Below are 25,743 nucleotides of genomic sequence, written 5' to 3'. Positions count from 1 at the left end.
TCTGCATCCCTCTCAAGGCCAGACTTGTCAAAAAAGTCATCTGGCTCTTAGAGTTTATATACAATTACGTTAGTCTGACTGACCTCAGCTCTTTAAAGATTTACTATTTACTAAAAGCTTTTCTCAGGTAAAGCTAACATTTTTGCCTGTTAACCACATCACTCTCCTCAGCGTTGTGAAGACAAAGGGGAAAGTACTATATTGGGGCGGGGAAAAGCAGAGAGTCTCTGAATGTCATATAGCACTGCTGGGTTAGTTGAAAGAATGTTGAACTGGGCTATGTATATGAGTTTGGGTGAATGTGCATCTCATTATGTACATGGGCCCAGCCTTTAACAAATTCTTAAATGTGAGAAAACTAATATATTGTGCCTCATGGCTCTTCCCACTGAGAAATCAATGCAGTAAGCTAGAGTGCACCAATCATTAACACTCTGACTTTGTAAAAGTTGATGGCAAGAGGTACTGCATAGTCACTATTTTGGTGTGAGAAAAATACTATAGGAGTTTTAATTGAAATAGTTTCAATTAAACTGGTTCAATTTCACCCCTACTACATAGGATAAAAAATTCTCCATTGTTGGTGTTAATATGCACTGGGGTCAGTAAATACACAGCATCTTGGTTGTATAGTTATGCGGACAGAGTGATAATCGAATTTATGATGGTGGCATGCAGTAAAAAGGCATTATCTTATCAAACATCCTGAGATGGAAAGATTCATTCTTGCAAGGTAACCCAAGAGAATGCTTCCAAATATTATTGATCCCACTGAAAACATTGGCCCTGGTTGAAATCTCAGTCTGTTTCATACTGGACAGCAAGACAAGACAGATTGTCATTATACCTGTAAATTCCATCAGATTCCCTGCAGTGTTCAGATGGCATGATTTACTGCACTGTGTTATGGGTATGGAGTTACCCAGAAGGTAAGTAGTGAGGCAGGCAGAGAGATACCTTGCCTTACCCCACCATGTTCAGAGGTATTTGAATCTCCGCAGGTGTACCCAGGACATCTCTAACTACTTGATAGTCATGCTGTATAAAAACTCATGCAGCTTGTTTTTCTGTCAAAGGTTAGATGTTGGACTAAAATTCACATATCACTGCATAAGCCATTAACAAGATTGGGTCCATTATTTTTTTTCAGTTCAGAGTATCACTGGATACTTGACTCATCTAGAATTATTTTAAACATGTCAGTATCCTTGTTCCTGGGAATCATTTATTGAGCAGGATTGGAGTAATATGCCCTGGTTTTGTGTAACCTGGGTTTAGAGCAGTAACTCTGTATACCGGGGGACATCACATTCACTTTTCTTTGCACATTAATTAGAAAATGTATGGATCTGTGGTAGTGCAGATTGGCACTAATATTTAAACTTTTGCTTTGTCAGCAATGGCAACAGCAGTACCACTAGCAGTCTTGGCATTATGGACCTGGAAATTTATCAGGAAAACATGCCCTCTTCTCCTATGATTAAGTAAGTAGCCACTAAAATGAAGTCTAATATTTAGAAGTACTATTCCAATTTCAGCTGAAAATCATTTATATCATCCAAAACATGCCAAACACCTGCTTATCAGTGCTTCTAAGATGCTGTTTAAGCTGTCATTAGTCTTAGATAAATGCACATGCAGGTACCCTTATGCAGAGTGATGGTACTAGCTTATGGTTAGGCTGTTCCTGGTGGACACCTTGAAGGATATATATCCACCATGTGCTTTGTTTAAAGATAGAATTAACTAAGTTATCCACTTCCCATTATGTAAACACGCCTCAAAAAATAACTTTCTCAAAGGCTTCTCCTAATAGCAGTTAAGATCAGGATAGCAGAGTCAATTAATTTAAGCCAAGGAAAGAGAAATCATAACTTTCTTTACAAGAAGATGTATAATTTGGCCCAAGACACTCCTTATCCACTGTCTCTGGGCATGATTCTACCAAGCTTGCTCAAGAGCAATAAAGTTATAAAGAGATGTACAAGTACCTGCCTAAAGATTCTAGTACCCTGAAACATGGTATAACCTACTGGTAAGTGGTAGAGTGCAGTGGTATAATTGTAGAAATTAATATACTGTACCTCATGCAGAGAAGATAGGCTCTTTGCAAAATCACCGTGAGCCCCAGAAACTCCTCACAATCTATTAATGGATCACAATCCATTTTAGATCACTGAGGATCTAGCTTCTCCTGCTATATCCAAAAATTCTGACCTTTTTGATATACCCATATGCCAATCACCTTTCTGTAGAATTGTAAATATTCTGTTTCAACTGAGGCTGGTAGCCATAATAAAACATTTACACCTTTCTGCCAACACCATGGAGTGCTGACTGCTGCCCACAGACACTTCAAACTGACGCCTTTCACTTACATATGAAGTGCCTGTAGAACTAAGTGTTCTCAATCACTAGCCAGCTACTGGTGAATTTACCAGATGCCAGCCAAGAAACTTGAGATGCTGTGAAGACAGAGGTCAGGAAAGGCAAGAAAAATAAGGCAATCTGTAACTACAAACATAGAATAGTTTGATATTGAAATAGAAGATCTAAGAAGATTTTTAATTGTAGAGTTATGAATGGTGTACATATGCCAAGGAATTGCCTTACACTCATGATAAACCATGCAGTGAATACTGCCATTTTAACCTTTTCCCCATATATGGCAGTGGCTACCAAAAAAAAATGTATATGATCTTGCTTCCATGTAACTTTCCATTTAAGACTGGGATTTTGCAGTCTTTTTGAGGGGGATAATAGTAGTTCTAAAAGCCAAATGCTACCCATGCACAATTTCCCTTGATTAAGTAGAGGATGGGATCCTATGTAACTCTATACAGTGGATGCTACACCTCTGCAAATATCACTGCAAATATCAAGTGGCTGTAACTTTATTACCAGATGTACAGCCTTCTGCAATATGTAGATAGTGGGGACCTACTCCTCCAAAAGGGAGGGTGGGGAGCACAGGGTTCTGTGACACTGAATCTGGAGTTTTCCCCCTGCTGTCTACCAGGAAAGCATAGTGGTACATATGAAATGAGGACCCAATGACATTTTTGGAAGACATTGAAATAACCCAGTTATCAAAACAGAGCTGATATGCTAAAAAAATGACAGTTCCTGAAGCCACTAGTTCATTATGGTTACATACAGCTAAGACAGGTATAAAAAGAAGGCAAGATTTAAAAAGATGCAGCATGGGTGGCACATGTCACAAGACTTGTAGTTTCTTACCCTGATTACACAATGGGCAACAGTAACGATATATTGATTTTCATGAAGTGTGATGTACAAGGCACTCTGCAAGCAGTATGTCATACTGTGGGGATAACATTGTGTAGCATGTACCCTGATTCGCATCTCTCCCCATACTGATTATCATTTTTGCAACATTAGAGATTAAAATTTTACATTATAAGACAAATTCATCACCTCAACTCTAATGAAACAATGCTTTACACTGTTCCTAATATTACTAACAGGCTTTGTTGTTGTTTTGTTTCTAAGTGAATTAGCAGAAGAAAAGGCTTTCCTTAAAGAACAGCCAGAAAACATAGAGGGTAAGTGGAATTGTATCAGTTGTGACATAGAAATTTGACTTGATGTAGGGCTTCTAAGGTTAATACACATAATTGCATAGTGACTCCTTTTTCAGAAAGCACTTCTGGACTATCAGTGGAAACAGCCAATTGTCAAAAAGACCTACTGGTGATAAACTTTGACCTGGAGCCAGAGTGCCCAGATGCAGAGCTACGAACCACTCTTCAGTGGATAGCGGCTTCTGAACTTGGAATACCAACCATCTATTTTCAGAGATCTCAGGAAAACAGAATTGAAAAGGTAGTATTTACAGTGTAGGGCATAACATCAATGTACTTTAACCTCTGAACTGTAAATCAAAAGTTTGTAATGACAACAAAAATGCTTCCCAGCTGTTGTATATAGCTCAAAAGAATAATAACTTAAAATGAAAAGAACGGGAGTACTTGTGGCACCTTAGAGACTAACAAATTTATTAGAGCATAAGCTTAAAATGAGACCTCCTCAAATAGAGAACAGTATACACCAGTGAAGCAGATTTCACCTATTCAGGTCAGCCATTCCATCGCATGAAAGTGACAGCTGCATAAATCAGGACAGAGTTAACAAAAAAAGACCCTTAATGAGGATGTTCTTAGACAGTGCCAAGTGGTTACATGGAGTTTAACAAGCACCATGCAAGGTCTTAGTCTCCACTTAGGTCCCACTTAAGCCAGTTGGGGAAAATCCTGATCCCACTGATGTCAGTGGCAATAGGAGCAGAATTTGATATGGGACATAGAGTAGTGCATACAACTCTGCAGGGATCCCATACGTTGAGGTAAATTTCACTTCCAAAAACTGAAAGAGGGCCTTGTTTACCAGTGCTTCACTTGGCATTGGTCCCGATAGTGGCTCTACACCAACACTGAACCACCCCTATTCCAGGGCCACCCTGCTTCAGCCCAACACATTAGAGCTACCTCAGACATGACTGAGCTTGTGACTAGTTGCCCAAAGACCCAAGGAGCAATTCCTGCAGATGGGAAGAGTTGGAGCACAGCTGTGTGCTGAGCATACCTCCTTTTCCACAGCCACACACACTCAGAGAACTTCCCCTGTGGGCAGATCCATTGGCTTTATAGACCCTTTGTGCTAGTGAAGCTGCAGCACAGTGAAGACCTGGACCCCCAGATTTCAAATATACAAGAAAATGCACTCTAGTGACTAGAACTTCCATTTATTGTTTATTCTGCACAATGATTAGGGTTTTTTCAAGACTTTTCAGACTGTTTTATAAAATCCATAACAGCCTCTCCTCTGAATATGAGTGTTTAATTGCAACAATCAGCTTTCCACAAGGGTACCTACCCCAGTTAAAACTGATAGTCCTGCAGGACTGGGGCTTTAGCTACTAATTAAACATCACTTTTGCCAGCCACCTTTGTGAAGGCATAACTATCTTTAGATGGAGAAGCAGACAGATTTTAAACCTTTTCAAGTTTCATTATGGGGTTTTTCCAAAGCATCAAAGCATGCAAGCTCAAAATGGCCTCCAGCACTGTGGGCCCTCAGCTACATGGAGGATGTTTCATATTCCAAGGGCTTGCTTATTCCCCCTTAATGATAACCACAGGATGCCATTTCAGACAGTTTATGACTGTCAAAACTGTCCCTTTCCCAGGGTCAGCATTAAAGGTTCCATACAGCCACCAAGTTTACAAAAATGTCAGAGTATTTAAATAAATCAATGAAAGAAAAAATATTACAGTCAATATTTTGGCATTTTAAAATAATATCTCTGGGAAGATCATTTTATGTAGCAGAGATATTGTTTGGTATTTCTTGAGTACATGCATTTGGGAATCACAAACATAATTTAAAATGCATTCAGCAGCAACTGTCCAAATTGCATCTTATTTAAGAAGCAGCTGTCAGCTTTACTCATGTGCTTTTGCAAACAGTTAATTCAATTGCTAAAATGCACTAGAGAATAATGAAGTACATCCTGCCTACAAAGCTGCTCTTGGAAATCACGTGCTTATTACATATAATTAAAATACATATTAAAGTTTGGGACTCAGTATGTAAATAGCAAACAGCTACATGAGCTACAGATACACAATATTTTCTTGTGTGGTTTTAAACTGGAAGATGTATAAAATGGAGCCTAATTAGTTATTGATTGTGAAATTCAAGAAAATGAAAAGCTTTGATTTTCATTTCCAAGCCTGAAAAAAGATAGGCCAGATGCATGACATTATGAAGTCCTTTATTAAAATAGGAAAGCACAAAAGTGGATACAATGTAGGATTTTTTCCAGCTGTTTAAGACTATAAATGAAATGTAACCAAACAAGAATACTGACTATGATAATGAAAGAGAAAAGTATTTTTCCTTCAAATCTAAGCTCTTCAGGTTGGATCCCTGGGGTTGTACAAGATACAGTACTTAAGATTTTGATAATGGGCTGTCAATATCATGGAAGGTTGTAATTATTTATCAGGATTAAAGATCTCACATAGCTGTAAACAGGAATAACTTCACTAATTTCAGCAGAATTGCTCTTGATTTAACTGGTGTCATTAAGAACAGATTATAGACTTTGAAATGCAACGTTTCCAGATGTCCAAAAGTAGACAACTTTCAGATTCATATTTTATAGACAGACCCCTCAGCATATTGCAGTGCTATTGTGTGTACGCAGTGCCTGAAACAGTGGCGTTCTGATCCCTGGCAGGGCTCAGTAATGTCATCATACTCTGAAGAGTTATTTGCATGTGTTTATTTAACAAAAGCTGGTTAAGAATACACAATGAATGAAACCCTAAATGTGCCATTTTATCTAGTTTCTAGATGTCATGCGGTTAGTTCACCGGAAGTCCTGGAAAGTGGGTGATATCTTTCATGCGCTGGTACAATACTGCAAGCTACATGAGGAAAGCAGGGAGAGGACACCTAGCCTCTTTGACTGGCTTCTCGAATTGGGATAAGAAACCTCGTAAATGTTTGGCATTTTCATTTTAATCCAGCTTAAGTGGCAGTGGTTTGTGTAATGCTCTAATTTTCAAACATCAGTGCATAAAATGAGCAGAGATATAGAAACTCTGCGGACAGTGCACACAACTGTACACTGAGCAAAGTGAAATCAAGGTGCACCATATACTGTTATATCATGTGGGAGAACTTTGACATATTGTACTTTCAGATGTACGGTATTAGGAGAGGATGGGTGTTTTGCCTTTGAAGTGAATGGATAATATGAAGGATGGATGAAAATAGGATATATTTCTATAATCAAATATTCTATTAATATCCTTTAATTATTTCAATCAACTGAAATGGAATTATACACTAACAACATTCACTTTTTAAAACACTAATATGTGTACAGGTTAACTATTAGAACGCTAGTGTTTTCCAGACGGACAGCCAAATGAATGCATAGGAGGATGTGCATCTTTAGATAAATAATATAGATATATAAGTATTTTTTAAAATCCTCACCGTGTCTAAAGGGGTAGAAGACTTTGAGCTATTAGACCTTTACAGGTAGATGATACAATAACAAGCTGCTGAAAATGCATTATAATTTTCTCATGTGAGACCACTTATTTCTTCTCCATAGCCTTTCACCATTCTTGTGTTTTTCTGGAGGAACTCTCAAATATTACTCTTTAAAAACATTCTGATTCCTTTCCATTTTAATCAGAGGCAGTTTGGACCAGTGGATAATCAGAAGATATGGGTTCTATCCCAGCTCTGACCTGCTGTGTCACCTTGAGAAAGTCACAGCACCTTTGTGCCTCAGTTTCCCTATCTGAAAAGGGGGTGATGACAGTTACTTTCTCATGAAAGTATCTTATGCTTTAAGATCTATGGATAAAGAGCACTATATAAGAGATTATATAATTGTTAGTCTAATTTAATTGATTATTAAAAAGAAAAATCAACTGAGCATAATCCTACCTGAAAAACTGATTGTATTGTCATACACATATCTAAACTTTAATTTTGTTTTTGTTACTTACAAAAATACAAAATGATTCTTAGCACCTATAAGCATTTGTTTACCTTAGGGCTATCTGCTCATTTTGGATATATATGTTTGGTTAAAAATGACAGTTCATGTTATTACAGTAACATTGATATAACTACAGTAGACTGCTGTTGAGAAGAACAGTTAGTATTATATACGTAATTATAAATTCTCTTGACTCTGCCAAAGAGATTGGTTTTGAATTTAAAGGGGAAAAAACAGCTTATTGCAGCAAAGCTCCTATTGTTTGAATTTCACATATACTGTGATTTGCTTCTTTGAAAACACAAACATTCCTTTTTTGTTTTCCCCTACACTAAATGATGTAAGAGAAATTCTACCTGTATTTCCCTGATAAAATTATATGAAAGAGATCGTTTACTTTCCTTATATCAGTATATGCTTCTGTAATTTTTCCTGAAATAATTATCATTTTGCACTAAATATTTTTGAAAATTTTGAAATAGTTTTAAATAAATTATGAAAAAGAGCCATACTATCAGTGTTACCATCATTAAATCCATTTCCACGCTCTCACACTCATTTGTTAGGGAAAAGATTTGTCAGTGAATCATTATCTATATCTATGTGATAAAGGTACATGGCTAACCCTACATTTACTCTACAGTATACACAGAACAGTCAAGGTCACTTTATTGCCAATATAAAGGTTGATCTACTATATACACCAAATTGAACTGTCCAGCTGTTGGGCCTGTTCCTGAGAAGTGCTGAAGCTCCACAGCTCCAATTGATGCCAGTGGAAGTTGTGGGTACTCAGCATCTCGGAGAGGCTGACTGTTAATAACGTACGTATTGAGTGTTACAGATTGAAAGTACTTTGTTTGTTCTAATAAATGGGAAAAGGTATTTATTTTTAGACTAAATCCAGTTAGTTGTCAGTATACGAACTTTTGCTGTGCTAGAATAAATGTTTACTTACCCTACAAAGCACAACGATCATGACTGGGTTGTAACAGTGTGATGAAGTTACTTCTGTACAGTAGTTCTTAATGTTGCAATCTAATCAGAAATAAATTTGTGTTACAGTATGTGTCCCCTTTGCCTTTCTAAAAGGTGTTGCTGTGTTTTTATTGCCTATTGGAAATGGAAACTGTGTAATACATTTTATTTGACCAACTAAACAATATTCATGACAATCATTTAGCCTTCCCAAACCTGCTTTTGCTGAACGCAAAGTTGAGGTCGCTCATCACCTCAAAGGCTCACGCCCCTAGTTTTATTTATTTATGGTCTAATTTTCAAAAGTGCTGCTCATCTCTAGTGCCCACTGACTTCCGTGGGATTTGTAGCTGCTCACCTCTGAAAATCAAGCCACGACTTATATCTCTACTTGTAGCTCTGTTTTAAAAAGCGATGGAGTGGGTGATTAGATCTTAACAGATATCAGAAGCCAAACAGGGTCAGAGGATCAGTTGCAATAGGAGGAAGTGAATCAGTAATAAACCAATATCCCTGCACAGTGTGAGAAGGCGCTGTTCTGCTGGAGGTATTGTCCTACTGATAAAACATTAACCTGTTTATACTAAGGTTATATGCAGGTTAGTTGTAGCCATATCAGTTCCAGGATATTAGAGAGACAAGGTGGGTGAGGTAATTATCTTTTATTGGACCAACTTCTGTTGGTGAGAGAGACAAGCTTTCAAGCCACACAGAGGAGATCTTCTGTTCTCTTCTGTTGGGCCAGTAAAGATATTACCTCACCCACCTTGTCTAGACTAAGGTCACACAAGTCTAAAAAAGGAACTGTTAGACCCACAGAGAGTGTCTAAATTCTGCTCTGAAATTTCAGTTTAGTGAGTAATTAGCCTCACTCATCCAGCTCCACACAACTCTTGAGCAATGGGCTGGCAACAAACTAGCGAGCAATATTAACGGTTTAAACCTTAAATTAAAATCTTAGAAGTGGGTGAACTTAAGTAACTGTCACTAACTTGTAATTGTTTCCAACATGCTTAGAGACCCGTGTCTATGCAATGTTATATTCATGTTATACCTTTAACTTCTCATTTAAGAATGGGTTCATTTTCATTTCCATTCAGAGAGCTGGGGCTTTGCTGAGGTTCCAAGTTTTATTCAGATCACATGGGACCTGATCCTGAAATGCTGAGCACCTGCACCGCCATTGAAATATATGGGAGGTAAGTGCTCATTGGGTCTCAGGATTAGGCTCAGAATAACCATAGCTACGCTCTCTCCTTTTTCGCTCAATGCAGGAGGGAGGCAAGAGCTAAACCAGGTTCCTTATTGTCATTGGTTAAGCAGTGCAGAAATGCCTGAGTTTATTTAATTGTCACAAATGCTGCATACTCCTAATGGTCAGGTGTAAAAAAAGCCTTTCCCACTGCTGAACAGAAAAGGAAACCCAAGGTCAGGCTTAACTGGGTTGGGAAATCAGAATGGTGGTTGGGGGTGGGTGGGAAGGGGGAGTCCACTATCAAAAACTGTGCTGCAAAATTACAGTGAATTTTAAATGTAGTGAGCAATGATGAAATTCACCAGAAAGGAGAACGCCATATTTTATGGAGCTTCAGCTAATGCCAGCAGCCTACACTTGGACTGAGATCACTATAGCGCCTCAGCTTGGGGCTCTGCCTAATAATTCTGCCTTACCCGTACCTAGGTTTGAGGGGGAGGATGCAGGAAGTCTTCTTATAGTTCGTTCTTCCATTCAGTCTACTGCACACCCACGTAAAGAGGAGGCAGAATCTGGCCTGCACTAAAATTCAATGAAGTTTATAGTACTCCCTGTCTGAGTATAGTAGTAACTCCTCAACATAAGTTAGGATGGCAGAATTAAGCACTTAATTCTTAATTAAGCCAGATCTTGCTGCAGCACTGGTAGTCCTAACATTTGCATGGGAATTTAATTTTCACTAATATGTAGGGTCTGTTTTTTTTATGTTTAGCATCCTTAATTTCTGATAACCCAAACTCTTCCTAATACATTGTGCTAACATCAAAGATTGTCTTCTCACAAATCTTTGCTAAATTAACCAAGGCTGAAAACATTTTACTGTGTCTCAAGGTATGAATGATTATGATCTGCCTACAGTCAGCCTATTAAATTCAGGATTTATTTGTTTCCAGAGGCAGGTTTTGCTGCAGACACCGCCTGTTTATCTTGCATGGCCTTAGTACAGGGTTGTATAACCCGCAGAGAATGACTGTTACCATGAATCATGTATTCTAGTTTTCAGAATGTCAGGGAGACTGGTCAGGGATATGATCAGAGACCATGAGAGCTATTTAATAAATAAAAATCATCTCTAGCTTAGAAGGAAAGCAGACAGTGTAAGGAGAGATTTAATTCAAGGCAGAGCCACTACTCTGAGGCTATACTACGCCTTTGGCAACTACCAGTGAACGCATAATGCCACTGGTTTTAATGTTTCATATATCCCGTCCTGCAGCCATTGTCATAATTGGGAATAGGCCCTTAGAAAATAACTTGATTGCAGCTGTAAAGATGTTAGCATTTAGCAGGACAAATAGTTAAATGAGCCATCTGGTCTACCAGGCTAATTACAAATGATTAATAGGAAGATAGTGGCTGCTATTTGTGAGGCTCCTGCACACCCACCCTCCCACCAGCTGAGGAGGAAAGTGAGAGAGTGGAGAAAGCCACAGGAAAGCAGCACGGAGAGAAAAGATGATTAAGTGGGTGCTCCTCCTATCCCTCCACAAAAGGTCTGAGGGGCCCCAAAGTGAGAATAATCATGGAGTGACACAAGGAGTTGAAGAGGGGGCTCTCACTAAATAATAAGCGCATCCTCTCCCCACTCTCTGTTCCCCACAAAGCTTTGATTCCTGCTGCATAATCCATCAACCCCCTCTGAGAGGTCAGAGCTCATCCATAGAGGCTGGCAGCCAATGATAACCCTGCTACTGGTCAGCTGTAGTGCAATGACTGGTTTGGAGTTCTGGAGGTTGAGGGAAGACAGAGTCCCTGGTATAGCTGGATGGGACCGCACGGCTGGAACGCTGCTGTCCCATGAATCTCTCTCTCTCACACACACACACACACACACACACTCACACACACACTTCTTATTGGACAGGGTGGGAACAAATGCATTGGCTCTGCAGCTGCTTTAAAGCTGCAGAGTCCTTGTATTGCTGGATCCTGTTTCCTTGAGTTGCATAGGAGGGGAACACATGGACATGGCTCAGTGAGATGTTATAGTGTTTGGAAAATACAAACTGCACACAGACACACACAAATACCTTCTGTTCCCCGCTCACCCAGACACACTAACTCCCCTCCCCCTTTCATGACTTTGATTCTGCCCTCCTCACCTCTTCACAGTTATTGGTGACTGAACTGTCCAGCTAGGTCCTAGACTCCGCTGTCTCTCCATAGAAAGAGCAGCTTTTCTGGGAGGTGGGGGGAAGGAAGAGGCAGCCCCCACTAGAGGTTCTTCACCCACCCCAGGTGAAGAGGTGAATGAAAAAAAAAGGGTTTTTTTTAAATGCTGCATGCTCCATATTTAGTAATAACAATGTAACTTATAAACAATGACTAATACATGTTTTTCCCCAAAATATCCCAGTCAGAACATTGCACTACAATTAATACAACTTAGCACTTTTGCTAAACATTTTATTACATACAAAAAAGTAAATGTACTATAGAAACACTCACAGGAGATGTGCAAATAATGCCCTTTACACATTTAATAGTACCATGATGCTATTTTTTATTACAAATGTTACATGTAAAAACGAACAGTGGCCTGTCAAAACATGCAGCTAACCTATTGTATTAGTGCTAATGATACAGATAACTAGCTGAATTCAGCAGTCCAAAGAGTCAAGCCTTTCAAAGTCCAGGGAACTGCTCTACTTCAGCAAGACTGAAAACTATCAAAGAGGGCAAAAGGAAAACAGAGTTCTGACAGACTGCTGATTTTTGACTACTCTTATGATGTTGATCAAAGCTTCGAGCAAATTGAGCCATACCTCATCTTCAGTCAGCGCCATATCCTACAGGTGTTATCCTTGCTCCCTAGTAATAAAGACATATTATGGGCGATTACTTTTGCCCCTACCGTATATATTTTCCTTCTTAATTAATACTTAAATAATTAGCCTGTAGACAGATCTGTGCAAGTAGACTTCTCTTGCCTGTGTCTGCAAAGAGATACTGGAGCGCTTCAGCAGCTGTAGTACTCTGTATGGCTGCTGCCCTCCTGCCCCCCATGTGTGGAGTTCAAAAAGTGGATCCAAGCAGTTGTGGACCCACTGTTCATGCCTGACCCTTTCACAAGATTCCCTCTGTTCTAAAGTGGATGGAGCTTGCACAGAAAACAGCTCCAGAGACACTGACAGTTCAGTCCCATTACAGAGGTTCTCTGCATCCTACCCATCTGCTATCCCAGGGGTCGGCAACCTCTGGCACGCAGCTCACCAGGGTAAGCACCCTGGCAGGCCAGGCCAGTTTGTTTACCTGCTGCGTCGGCAGGTTCGGCCGACCACGGCTCTCACTGGCCACTGTTCACTGCTCCAGGTCAATGGGGGCGGCGGGAAGCCACAGCCAGCACAGCCCTCGGCCCGCGCCGCTTCCCGCGGCTCCCATTGGCCTGGAGCGGCGAACCGCAGCCACTGGGAGTTGCGATCAGCCAAACCTGCCAATGCGGCAGGTAGACAAACTGGCCCGGCCCGCCAGGGGACTTACCCTAGCAAGCCGTGTGCCAAAGGTTGCCAACCCCTGTCCTATTCCCTCACGGTGCATGCAGTGTGTGAACTGGACTGGGTCAGCTGTTTTGTGGATAGGGCATGCCAATGGAAAAGGTAGCAGGGTTTAACCTAAAGCTTTGTCCATGCCTATATTCAAATTTGATCATAGCAGTATGAAATTGAACCACAGTTCTTAAGTGCATTTCTCATTCTACCTTGGCTATGTGTTGGAAGTCACTGGTGCTCTCAACATGTGTAGAATGGTCCAAGTACATGTTTTGTTTCAAAATATAAAACAGTACAAACAAATCCCAGATAGTTACCTGTAATGATGATATCGCCTTTGTAGTTGAAAGCACATGAGAATATCTCATCAGTGTGTCCCTCTAATATTTGAATGCATTGTCCTGTATGAGGGTCCCAAAGTCGAGCTGTTTTATCAGAGCTGGCTGTTAGGATACGACTACCTTGAGGATTGAAGCAGATCTTTAAAACAGTGACAAGAAAAGTGACACCAGTTAGCATTCCAGCCTATATAACTGGAAGAGAAAGCATGATTTATATACTGTAGCTTTCACTGTATGTATATTTGAAAGTGTTTTATGTGAAATGAGGTAATTCCCTATAATAGTTTAACTCCCATTAAAGACCACTTACTTTACATTGCCAGGTTTGCATATGTTTTTAACTCCTCATATATAATTTAAGGAGCATAACCTCACTATATTGGGTTTATTACACAATTAAAAATGTCATCACACAGACTATTTGTGAATTATTGGCTAGTAACAGTGCCCAACATATCGTGCCTCTTCCCCCCCACCCTGAAAAAAATGAACTTGCAAAACAACAGACTCCCCGTATTATCACATCCTTCCATGTGATATATGCAAAGACAGAGCAGCATTCAGTGTGCCCAAAAGGCAAATTCTGGCTCCCAGGTAGAGAAGCTAGTTCCAGAATTAGGGCCCTTGATGGAGAATGCCCTGCCACTGGCCCCTTCTCTTTTAAACCGGAAGAAACGAAGTATTGCATAGAACATAGTAGGTAAGATAAGGCTATCCTTTCTCAATCTAACTTTCTCTCACTACCGGATTTTAATAATCAAATGAATGTAGGGAAACGGTGTAACAGAGCAGCCTGCCCTTTTAAGGTTCTACAGAGCAAGGAAGCAGAAAGCCCTAGCCTAAGGAGAAGCCCAGCAGCCAGCTGATCCAGCTAATGATTGGCTCTGATTCCCAGATGGAAGATATAAGTGAGGATCTAGGTCTGTAAGAGAAGGAGGAGATACAAACACTTCCCTGAGCAACAAGGCAGGTAAGCCTTGTGGTCACCTTGAGAGTAAGGGAGGGCCGTGAACCTTGACATAGTGGACGGTAGAGGACTCTGCAGTATTGGTCCAGGTCAGGACTATCGCTTTTGTTACTTGTTCATATTTTTGTTTTTGTGTGAGAGAAGAATAAAAGCCACTGTTCTGAAGGCTAAAAACAGAGTTGGTGTGGCTGATTATTTTGTCCCCAAGCTGGTGGACAGACCCACCAGATTACAAACAGCAAGACTTTATTTTTTTGCCAAGAACTAGCCTAGCTCCTAAAAAGTTAATATTTCAAACTTGGAAATCACCAAACAATTAAAGCATCATGGGCCTGCACACTGGTTTGAGTGCTCACATAAATCATGAAATAATGATCCACTTGAATGACAAGCAGGAAGAATTGCAATAATTAAATAACAATCTTTGCCTTTAGGGTAAAATTTCAAAAGCACCTAAGTCAATTAGGAGCCTTCATTCTATTTTCAAAATTGACTTGGGCACCTGACTTTCAAAGAGGCATAGGCTCCAACATGAATATGTTCTTTTGAAAATGGGACTTAGGCACTTGAAAAATTTTACCCTTAGTATTTCACCTTAGAGACATGGGCCTCCACCCCAGCTGCACAGAGGAATAAAACAGAGTAAGGAGGGGTTCAAAGGCCCCTAAATTGGCAAAATCAGGGAAGCAGCTTGTCTGAACCCTGTTCCCCATCCCAACTGGAAGCTGAAAAGTCTTGGAAGATAGCATCCTAAGTAAGCACTCACCAATGGGCTATAAAAATCCATGCTTACATTTCATTTTGAAACTTATGCCAATGACATGTAATAATTGCTGGTTAGCATGATGTCACTTAGAAATAAAAAAAGAGGAGGCAGAAACCACTACAAATGGGCTATAAAAATCCATGCTTACATTTCATTTTGAAACTTATGCCAATGACATGTAATAATTGCTGGTTAGCATGATGTCACTTAGAAATAAAAAAAGAGGAGGCAGAAACCACTACACAACTCACCTTAGAAATTTCACCTCCATGACCTTCCAGCTTTGCAATGCATTTTTTTGTTTCAGCATTGTAAACTCTTGCTGATCCTGTATTAGAAGAAAAACCATTTGTGACTGTTTTGCTTAAGTCTATATATAAAGTGTTTACATTCACTGGTGGTACTCCTCAGCTTGGACCCACTGGAGTCAATGGAAGTTTTGCCACTGACTTCAGTGGAAGCAGAAGAAAGTCCTGTATTAGGAATAACTAATTTAAGGCCTGATTCTTCAAATACAAACATGAGTAACTTTTCTCACACAAGGAAACCCACAGACTCACACGCATATTTTCAGGATTGGATCCATGCAGTGGTTGCCTGTAAAAAGTCATGATTTGTCAACATTTAAGTACATGGTGATATTTGAAATCACCACAGGTTTCCCGTATACATAAAGTAGGTCAGGAAATATCTGTGCTATGGTAGGAAAATATTGACTTTTTAATGGCTTCCACTGTATGACTTCTAAATATACACCCACAATTTGTATATAACCTTTGTGTAATCAAATACTGCATGTTTGCTAGTGTTTTGACCAATCTAGTAAGTGTCCCAAGTGATTGGGCTTCTGTAGGCCTACATTGTCACAAAGTGTTTGTCATAAATTACATTATTTTACTTCCTAACATAGGAACTCCCAAACCAGATCAGACCAGTGGTCTGATATCCTGTCCCTGACAGTGGTTGGTACCAAACACTTCAAAGGAAGATGTAAAACACCCACTTAATGAATAAACATGCAATAACATATACATCATTAATATGTGCTAATATTGAAACAAAAAAACAAGGGGGCTGGAATACAGAAAACTATTTATTTTGACTCATGAGAAATAAGAACCATGCAGAACACCTGAAATGCTATAATCTGCATAGCGGACTAAAAGAGAGAGAGAAAATCTGTGGCTATTTAAAGCTAATCAAGAGACAATTTTATTATCAAGGTAGCTAATGTGCAATCTGCTGAACACAATCATGAAACTAAATTGTTTATTTCACCCCCTCATTGTTATGTATTCTCATTAAGTACTAGGAAGCCATAGTAATAGTTTCATTTGTAAGACTAACTAGCTTTCCGTTTAAGCACAAATTTGTGCCACTCAGACCTAAGCTTCATCCAAAAGCTATTTTCTCCCTGCAGTCGCTCATGCACTTTCAACCACAAGAGAATTTATTTCCCCAGAAAGCTTGAGGTTAACTGGACAAGGCATCTTGAAGAAGATGAAAGTCTGAAAGATGAGAGGTTTCAGAGTGGTAGCCATGTTAGTCTGTATCACCATGATGTATGCCATCATGTGCCAGCAATGCCCCTCTGCCATGTACATTGGCCAAACCGGACAGTCACTACGCAAAAGAATAAATGGACACAAATCAGACGTCAAGAATTATAACATTCAAAAACCAGTCGGAGAACACTTCAACCTCTCTGGTCACTCAATTACAAACCCCAAAGTCGCAATACTCCAATAAAAAAAACTTCAAAAACAGACTCCAACAAGAAACTGCAGAATTGGAATTAATTTGCAAACTGGACACCATTAAATTAGACTTGAATAAAGACTGGGAGTGGATGGGTCATTACACAAAGTAAAATCTATTTCCCAATGCTAATTTTTTCCCCTACTGTTACTCACACTGTCTTTTCAACTATTGGAAATGGGCCATCCTGATTATCACTACAAAAGTTTTTTTCTCCTGCTGATAATAGCCCACCTTAATTGATTACTCTCATTATAGTTAGTATGGCAACACCCATTTTTTCATGTCCTCTGTGTATATATGTCTTCCTACTGTATTTTCCACTGCATGCATCCAATGAAGTGGGTTTTAGCCCACGAAAGCTTATGCTCAAATAAATTTGTTAGTCTCTAAGGTGCCACAAGTACTCCTTGTTCTTTTTGAAAAATGAGAGAATTTTAACTTTGGGAGAAATCTTTTTAATCTCTCTCTCTCTCTCTCTCTCTCTCTCTCTATATATATATATATATATAAATATAAATATATAAAGATTCCTTAAATACATCTTGATCCAGATAGTCTAGCCCAGATTTTCTGGGTTTGGCCAAGCGGCACCCAGCACAGAAGCAGAGGGGAAGGGCAAAGTAATGTTTATGCTACCACTGCGTTCCTCTGTTCTTGGGGTCAGCCAGAGGCCTAAGGGCTGCTCTAACATTCACTCAGCTACCAGTATATGAAAACACAGTGCTAGCCCCGATCAATTCACCTACCATCAGCTGAGGAAGTTGCAATACGCTGGCCCGTATAATCAAAACACACATCTAATACTTCATCATCATGACCTGTTAAAGTTGCCACACGTGTCCCGGTCACAGCATTCCACAGCTGCATGTGGATAAAAAGCAATAAATAAAACCCTATCCAAGTAATTACAGGCAATCATAAGCAAACTTACTATTTATTTTGCCTTGAATTGCTAGATGTGTATATAGTCAGTCAATCAGTATTGTGACTGATTACATACAAATCATATATGCATTGATTTAGTGCATAACAGAATGTAATACCTTAATAAATGTATTATTGCATGACTACCCTGGATTTAAACCAGTGGAGAGGAAATTTATTTGCTTAGCCAGTGTAATGCACAGGAAATATTGCATGTCTGTTAAATTTTGTGCTTCATTTTTACAAGTTTAATGTGATATCACTTAAGCAGAATTCTCTATTGAAATCAATAGAGAAGTTCCTGCTTACAAATTGATATGTGTCACTACCCATAGTCAGATCTTTCCTGAATGATATGTACTAATTAAATAATTTGTCATTTACAAAAAATGCATTCGTACACCAAGGACCTGTGAGTAAATTCACTGAATTCCAAAAACTGGCAGAAAAGAATGAGAGAGAGAATTCATATGTGGGGAAAGAACCAGTTTTCATCTGAAATGCTATAATCTGCATATGCAACCTTAAAGAGAGACAGAACATCTGTGGCTATTTACAGCTAATCAAGAGAACTTTATTATCAAGGTAGCTAATATGCAATCTGCTGAACACAATGTGCAGGATCTGGTAAGTGAATCTAACCAAATTAGTTCACTTCTGCACCTAGCACATGTGCTCCTCTCAGGCAGGTAGTAAAAAGGCTCTCAGCAGTCAGACAGAATGGCAGGCTTTTCATAATACTGTCCAAGCTATTTTTTGTATTCCTGTTTTAATATAGCCAGTACTAAAATCCCTGTTCATTTTAGTTCTGTGTTCAATATGGGACAAACCATGAACCTACACAAAAAATCCACATGGGTAAGAAAGCTCCATAAGGTTTTCTTGTGGAGTTTCCTTCAACTTCTGCCAGGGTGCAAGTTCCCCTATCACAAAAGAAGCAGGTAGGTTGGCACCCAGATCACATGGATTTTGAGGATCTATCAAGAGGACATCTCTCTCCACACTGCCTCTTGTGCCTCCCTCTTAATTATCAGCATGACTTCCGCTTCTCCTGGTAGCAGCTGACCCTTAAGAAGTGATACTGCCTTATTCCCATTTTACAGATGGAGAACTGTGATACAGAAAGTTTAAGACCAACATAGTGTTCAGACATGCATCTGACGAAGTGGGTATTCACCCACGAAAGTTTATGTTCCAATACATCTGTTTGTCTTAAAGGTGCCACAGGACTCTCTGTTGCTTTTTATAGTGTTCAGAGTTGTGGCTACTCATCCCCTCTGAAAGTCAGGCCACAGATTTCTAAAATTTGGCATCGAAAATCACAGGCACTCATTACTACAGGCCAGTTTTGAAAATCTGTCCCTTAGTGATTTGCCCAAGGTCACCAAGGAAGTTGGAGCAGAAGCAGAGAACAGATCTCCTGAGTAACAGTCCAGGGCCTCAACCCCAAGACAATCTTTTCTCTTTTTATGAAACAAATTAGAGGAAATTAGTTGTAATGGAGCACCAAGGCCTGCCTTTCAGTTTACTGGGAGACTGCTACAAACCAGCAGTCAGTTAAAAGGTTCATTATACAAAATGGATTCTGAATAAGTTACAAAGATTTTCTGCAGCTATAACAAAGAGTACAGGAATTAATTGTGTCCTAAATGAAATCTTACAGTGAATTATTTGTTGTGTAACATGAATAGCAACAGACAGACTATACAGGAGGTTTCTGTAAAGATCCAATTATCTTACCATGCATGTTTTGTCCATCGATCCCGTAACAATTAGAGAGCAGTCCCAGTTGAATTGTGCACTGCTAATTTCTGCCCGATGACCTATTAAAGTATGCAACTTCCTAGCAAAAGAGAATTAAAATTCATATTTGTGCATTTGCATCAAAACTGAGATAGGTATAAAGGTATATGTTTATAAGTAAGCTAGAATGATAGTATAGTTAATGGGTCAAATCCTTTCTGCCTCATCCACTAGTCACTGAAATTCCTGGTGTTAGGTGAGCAGGGTTTGGCTGACTTTGTCTAAAACAGAGCGAGGCTGGTTCAGCATTCTAGTGGCACATCAGCATCCATTTCCATTCTCTTATACCAAAAGTGGCTAGGAGTACTGTGGAAAGAAGCCCCATTTCTACTACTTTCTCCTTTAGAAAAATCTTTGACATGAATTTGGAGCTAATAAATTGTAGCAGACTGGCAACACTAGTGAAGTCTTCTATTCATTCACAGTGCAAGTAGAGCCCAGACAGAAATAGAGCAAGTTTCTCCTCACTGCTCTGACAATATGTCTCATCAATGACCTTGAACGAAGTAGCTCAGTGAGACCCCAATTCAGCAAGGAACTTAAGCTCATGCTTAACTTTAAGCACTTGTTTAAGCGCTATTGAAGTCAACAGGATTTAAGGGCGTACATAAAAGTTAAGATGTGTTTAAGCACTTGATGAATTGGGAGCAAATTGATAGATTTCAAACTCTTAATAAATCTGAGCTGCTCTGTTGAGCCTACCAATAAGGGAGACATTTAGTGAAATGGATATGTCTGTTATAAATTCAAGTGTAACCCACTGGCTCATTTCACAATTTTTGATCACTTGTAACCAGGGCTGGATTCCAGCTGGTGACCTATTGGTAAAGAACTCCATGTCCCATCACTAGTCCTCTGGGCCATTACAGTTCTCTGTTTGTCATTCTTTAATATGCTCTGGTTCAATAAATGTGCTTCAGAAGAAAGGTCACATCAAGAGTTAACAGATTCTTTGAGAATCCCCTCGATAAAAAAATGGAGGCAGGTTTTTGTATTTAAAAATGTTTGATAAAAATAGCTGTAATGTTCAGAATAGACAGTATTGTGAAAGGAACACAATGTAATCATGTATATACATTTAGTACGGTCACTGTCACTTTCATATCTCCAAAAATCATTTTAAAAATAATGTTTCAGAGCACCATAGTAAATGGCTGATTTATTAATATATATTTTAATTAACAAAATAAATATAAATCTCTGCAGATGACATTCCCAAAGAAGGAAACAAAAATCTATAAAAACCAAAAGCCAAAATGTGCACAACTATGAGCCCAATTGTGCACAAAACTCCCATTTAAATCATTGTTAGTTTTGCCAGTATAATTAGTGCAAGATCAGGTTCTATATGACACAATCCAAATACTAGTGGGGACCTCACTGTATTTAGACCCTGTTTTGACTAAAAGAACAACCATTGTAGTGATCCAGACCATACATTATTTAATCAAATGTATAAAATTGGCAACACTAGTAATCTGTTAAACTCTTCAGACAGCTTTGCTGAACTGAGCTGAGTAATTAGCCATCAATGTCCATTCTAGATTAATGGGGGCTATAAAGCACTGAGCTCTGGAAGAAATTTATTGATAAATATATTAGAGGGCCTGTAAATTAGGGGATATATCACGTTATTGTTAATAGAAAACATCTACAGGTTTAACAATTAATCAAGTTAATGACCAGACAAGCAACAAAATGAAACTACTGGTAAGTAATTCAGAATATTCTTTTTTTTAAAAATGATTAGACAAGAAAGAGAGAGGCCTCTATTATTGTATACACTAAATGAAAGGTTCACAAAAGCAAATCTTCTGAATAATTGAATCCAATTTTGTTTACTGTAACAAAAGAAACCTATTACATTGGTGTCCCTTTAACAGATTACTCTATTTATTTCCTAATTATGTGTTTCCTGTTCTGTTGTGATTATGTTGACCTTTTTACAATAACTAAATGGTGGGGAGTACTTTGGTTTTATGAACATATTATTTGGCCATTTGTACTATTGTTATTTTGTTATGCAGCACCCAGAAACCCCCATCAGGGTCAAGGTCTCTCTTTACAAACACAGAGGAAGAATGGTGGTTGCTTCAAACTTTTGTATACATATCCAGTTGGGATGGACATGTAATACAGCAATATATTCGATGCCTAAATAGCAGAATGTTTGAACATATTTCACATAAACTGTAATTTGTCAGCAATTCAATTAGGAAAAATCTATATAATAATCAGAGTTGGCGAAATTGCATGAAAACATTTTCATTCAAATTTCATTCTTACCCATTTTGTGCTCACCTTTCATGAACATTAGAGCCACATTTACTGGCACAAATGCTCCTGGACAGTTAATTTTAAGCTTAGATGCTCAAGTATTCACAACAGAAATGGTATATTTTGTATGATGGGACACTGACTATTAACATTGCAGTTGCACAATGATTTCATAGTCCCTCACCAAACTCAAATTATAGGCATTTAAATGGGCCAGACAAGTTTCTGACTGTACCATTCTCAGCTTGGGCTAGAACGGGTTGAAATTTTTTCATCGAAACTCTTCTGATAAAAAATGGGTTTGTATTTTTTCCACAAAAAAATGAAAACCAATTTTTTTTCAGTAAAAATCTTTAAGTTTTGGTAAGAATTTTCATTTTCAGAACAAAAATTCCATTTTGTTTTTGAAAACCATTTTTTTAACCAAAAATAGTAATTTTCATTTTGGTTTCAGTTTTTTGTCAGAAAACTGAAAAATATTCAGAGGAAAATTTAAAAAAAAAAAAGAAAAAAAAAGTTTTGAAATTTCCCACAAAAAATATTTGGCATTTTTCAACTGGCTCTAACTAGGACAATGCACACAAGTACATTTGTGTGACTGTGATGAGAGAAAAATGTAATTAAATTAAAATTTTGATTTTTTTCTAGGAATCTGCCCATGGAAAAGGTCTATGGGGATCAAAGTTAAAGGTTTAAGATTTTCTAAAACTCCCTAATCCTGTTTATCTGCTATGTCTCCTTTAGGGATTCAACATGCTAGTTCCATCTTCAAATTTTCCCCAGGATAATAAAGTATGCCCAGCTAGTCAGATAGCAGAAACAATACCATGCAATATTGGGACCAATCACAACTAACCAGAACAACTGAAATTTAGAATATCCAGTATCAAATACAGCATATCGTAATCATGATCCCTACAATAAAAACCAAACTCCACAAAAAATCCAGAGCATATTCAAATAAAATAGCCTTGAAGAAAATATGATCTATTTATGTATATTCCTCAAGCACAAAGAAAGGCAAAATTAGCTGAGTTCATTATACATAGTTAAATTATTAGCTCAGCGCTAACAATATTCTAAATGTGTGCGTCTGTCCTCCTTTAATAGTATACATATGCATCACTGCACTCTAATAGGTAAGATACCAGACCTAGACAGGAGGGCATGACTATATTGCCCTCTAGTGACTGCAGCCCACACAAAATAAACTAGATTACCACTGCTGCTACTAATAATACTACATGCTCTAGTGAATACTGCCAGCTATTGCTGACACCTCTAAAGGCTGTATGATCATGCCACTCTCTGGTGCTTGCAGAATTCATAGGAGATAAGTCACAAATCTACTTCGCACACTGGTGAATGTTTCACTAGTTATCACTAGCCTAATGACAAGTTATATATCAATCACTTCTTAGCAGGTTCAACTTCACTTCTGTAGCTGCTTTCTGCTGATGTTATTCCACGGAGATCAATAATTAATGTTAATAATTACTCTGATACATCCAGCGGGACTGCACATGTTTCAGAGACATGAGAGCACTCAGTAAGTTCACAAGTGACTTATATCCTGGGGAAATTTTTCAAGCATATCAGACTAAAACAATCCATTCAACTTTCACATTTTTTAATTCTTTCCACACTACTAATTACCAGAACTACTGGTGTTTAAATAAGAGCTTCCTCCTTCACAGTCCATCTCCTGCTATTTGATCCTGAAGTAAAGTCACAATGCTGAATCTGTAACATTTCAATCATTTCTGCAGAAAAAGAATGCAACATTAAAAAACTAAGACTTTGACTTCAGTGCAGGATCAAACAAGAAGAAGATGGAAGAAAGAGCTGTTCAAAAAAAATATCTGCAATAACAACAAACTGAACACAATAACATTACTGCCAAAGGGCCCAATCCAGTGAGGTGCTAAATGCATCTGAGCCTGAGGCACTGAGTCTCAACTCTTTGTATTGGGAGCAGAGGGTACTCAGCACTTTGCAGAATCAGGCCTTAAATGATCTAGTATATGCATATTATTTTTTCTCCCAGAAGAGATTAAATGGCCTTTGTGGTCTTGATGTTGCATCATCATGTTTGTTATTTCAACCCTATCCATGTGATGTACACATTCGCCCTTCATTTTAATAATTCCAAAGCATGCTAATTTTAGAGATATTCCATCTAACTTCATGGAGAGAGAAATCTCCCATGAAAATGGAATGGAACGTTTACCTTAACAACAAGTCACCTTTATCAGTAAGCTGGACAATTGTTTCAAAATGTTATTTATACTGAGTCCTCAGCTCAAAAAATAAGAGGACCTGTGAGAACAATATTAACCAGCCAGTATTCAGCCATTCACATTTAAATTACACAAATGCTTTAGCCATTATTAAATGAAGACGTGACCCTTCTTACTGGCATGATAATCTTAAAATCTTGAACTCCATAATTAGAGGGTCAAATTCTCCTCTCACTTAACTGACCTTGAAAGTCAATAGATTTACATTGGTGTAAAACCAGAGTGAGAAGAAAATCACTCTCTATATTTATTAAGGAGAAACTGGCAAGATTGACTGCTCATAATTTAACATGCCCTAAAAACACCTTTCTTTTTTTTAAAACTGTCTCTTGCTTCTATAAAATGTAGCAATTCCCAAACCAAGTACTTCAACATGGATTATATTTTCCTGGTTGGATGATTCATTAATAACAAATATTGGGCCCCTTTACTCTGCCTGCATGGCTCAGTTCTTGTGAGCTGGTGGAGTTTAAAAAAATATAAGCCTCTTATACACTAAAGAATTTGGAAAGCAAGTTTTTTTTGCATATTTCAGTATCCTGGCTACTCAGAAGAGCAAAGGTCACAGGAGAAAAAGTAAAGGTGAGGTCAGGTGTGCCCAAAAACCAAAGCCCAATTGGAAAGTCTAGAATTTGTAAGCCCTAGAATTTGACAGTGCCCCTTTAAGATGTCATTAAAACACACAATACAAAAACAACCTTATGAATGCTTTAGTACCTGCCAGTGCCAACATCCCACACTACAACTGTGTGGTCAAAGGAGCCAGTGATGATCCTATCTCCCGTGGTATTAAATGACAATGCAATAATTTCTGCTGAGTGTCCCTAAGAGAATATTAATAAAAAGGTACTTCAGAATATAAATGATACATTTAGGTCCAATACCTAGTTTGTACAGTAGGAATACAAAAAGTGATTGTTTCCATTAGGCCATATAGTCCACCTCCTTGACAATGTAGTGAATTTTCTTGTTTCTTGTCTAGTCTTGCATAACTTTGACTATTCCACAGTATAATCTCACTGCCCATATTACAACAACATTTAATATCATATGCCACTTAAGTACTAGCAAATAGAACACTGGCAACAATCCTGCAATGACAGGGAAATGAATTAGAATTGTGATCTAATAGGTCTTTTTCATATCAAATTTCTATGGAACAGTAGTTATTCACCATTAAATGAGAGGATGCTTTCATTACAATAAACTAAGGGCCAAATTGTCCCTTCTTGTGTGTGTGTGCATGAAAGAAAAGGCATATGGAGCCTCTTGCTGACAGGCCAAGGACAACTGCAGTCTCTACTGCTCCCTCTCTGTATTCCCCCACCCTGAGG

General features: G+C 38.5%; 2 protein-coding genes across 9 annotated transcripts in view; one reads left to right on the top strand and one right to left on the bottom strand.

The window, feature by feature from the left end:
- Window positions 1-8,616, top strand: part of SPHKAP (SPHK1 interactor, AKAP domain containing) — a 110,997-nt gene extending 102,381 nt beyond the window's left edge. For 4 of the 7 annotated variants that reach the window (XM_054040016.1, XM_054040019.1, XM_054040020.1 and 1 more), the window contains exons 9-12: window positions 1,398-1,484; window positions 3,514-3,566; window positions 3,647-3,846; window positions 6,375-8,616. In XM_054040016.1, coding sequence (XP_053895991.1) covers window positions 1,398-1,484; window positions 3,514-3,566; window positions 3,647-3,846; window positions 6,375-6,518 — 484 coding nt within the window. In that variant the 3' untranslated portion in view covers window positions 6,519-8,616. The remainder of the gene's footprint in view (window positions 1-1,397; window positions 1,485-3,513; window positions 3,567-3,646; window positions 3,847-6,374) is intronic. The other 3 variants (XM_054040017.1, XM_054040022.1, XM_054040021.1) reach the window with 3 other exon arrangements.
- Window positions 8,617-12,171: 3,555 nt separating this feature from the next.
- The window catches only part of DAW1 (dynein assembly factor with WD repeats 1), a 30,947-nt gene continuing 17,375 nt past the window's right edge, over window positions 12,172-25,743 (bottom strand). For both annotated transcript variants that reach the window (XM_054040931.1, XM_054040930.1), the window contains exons 8-13: window positions 25,127-25,233; window positions 19,770-19,872; window positions 17,852-17,966; window positions 15,596-15,672; window positions 13,588-13,750; window positions 12,172-12,593 (exon numbers count right to left, since the gene is read on the bottom strand). In XM_054040931.1, coding sequence (XP_053896906.1) covers window positions 12,559-12,593; window positions 13,588-13,750; window positions 15,596-15,672; window positions 17,852-17,966; window positions 19,770-19,872; window positions 25,127-25,233 — 600 coding nt within the window. In that variant the 3' untranslated portion in view covers window positions 12,172-12,558. The remainder of the gene's footprint in view (window positions 12,594-13,587; window positions 13,751-15,595; window positions 15,673-17,851; window positions 17,967-19,769; window positions 19,873-25,126; window positions 25,234-25,743) is intronic.

This window comes from Malaclemys terrapin, chromosome 9 (genome assembly GCF_027887155.1).
Source record: "Malaclemys terrapin pileata isolate rMalTer1 chromosome 9, rMalTer1.hap1, whole genome shotgun sequence".
In the NCBI taxonomy this organism is placed as follows: domain Eukaryota; kingdom Metazoa; phylum Chordata; order Testudines; family Emydidae; genus Malaclemys; species Malaclemys terrapin.
The sequence above is the reverse complement of the archived record's forward strand: the minus strand, read 5'-3'. Positions and strand labels throughout refer to the sequence as shown.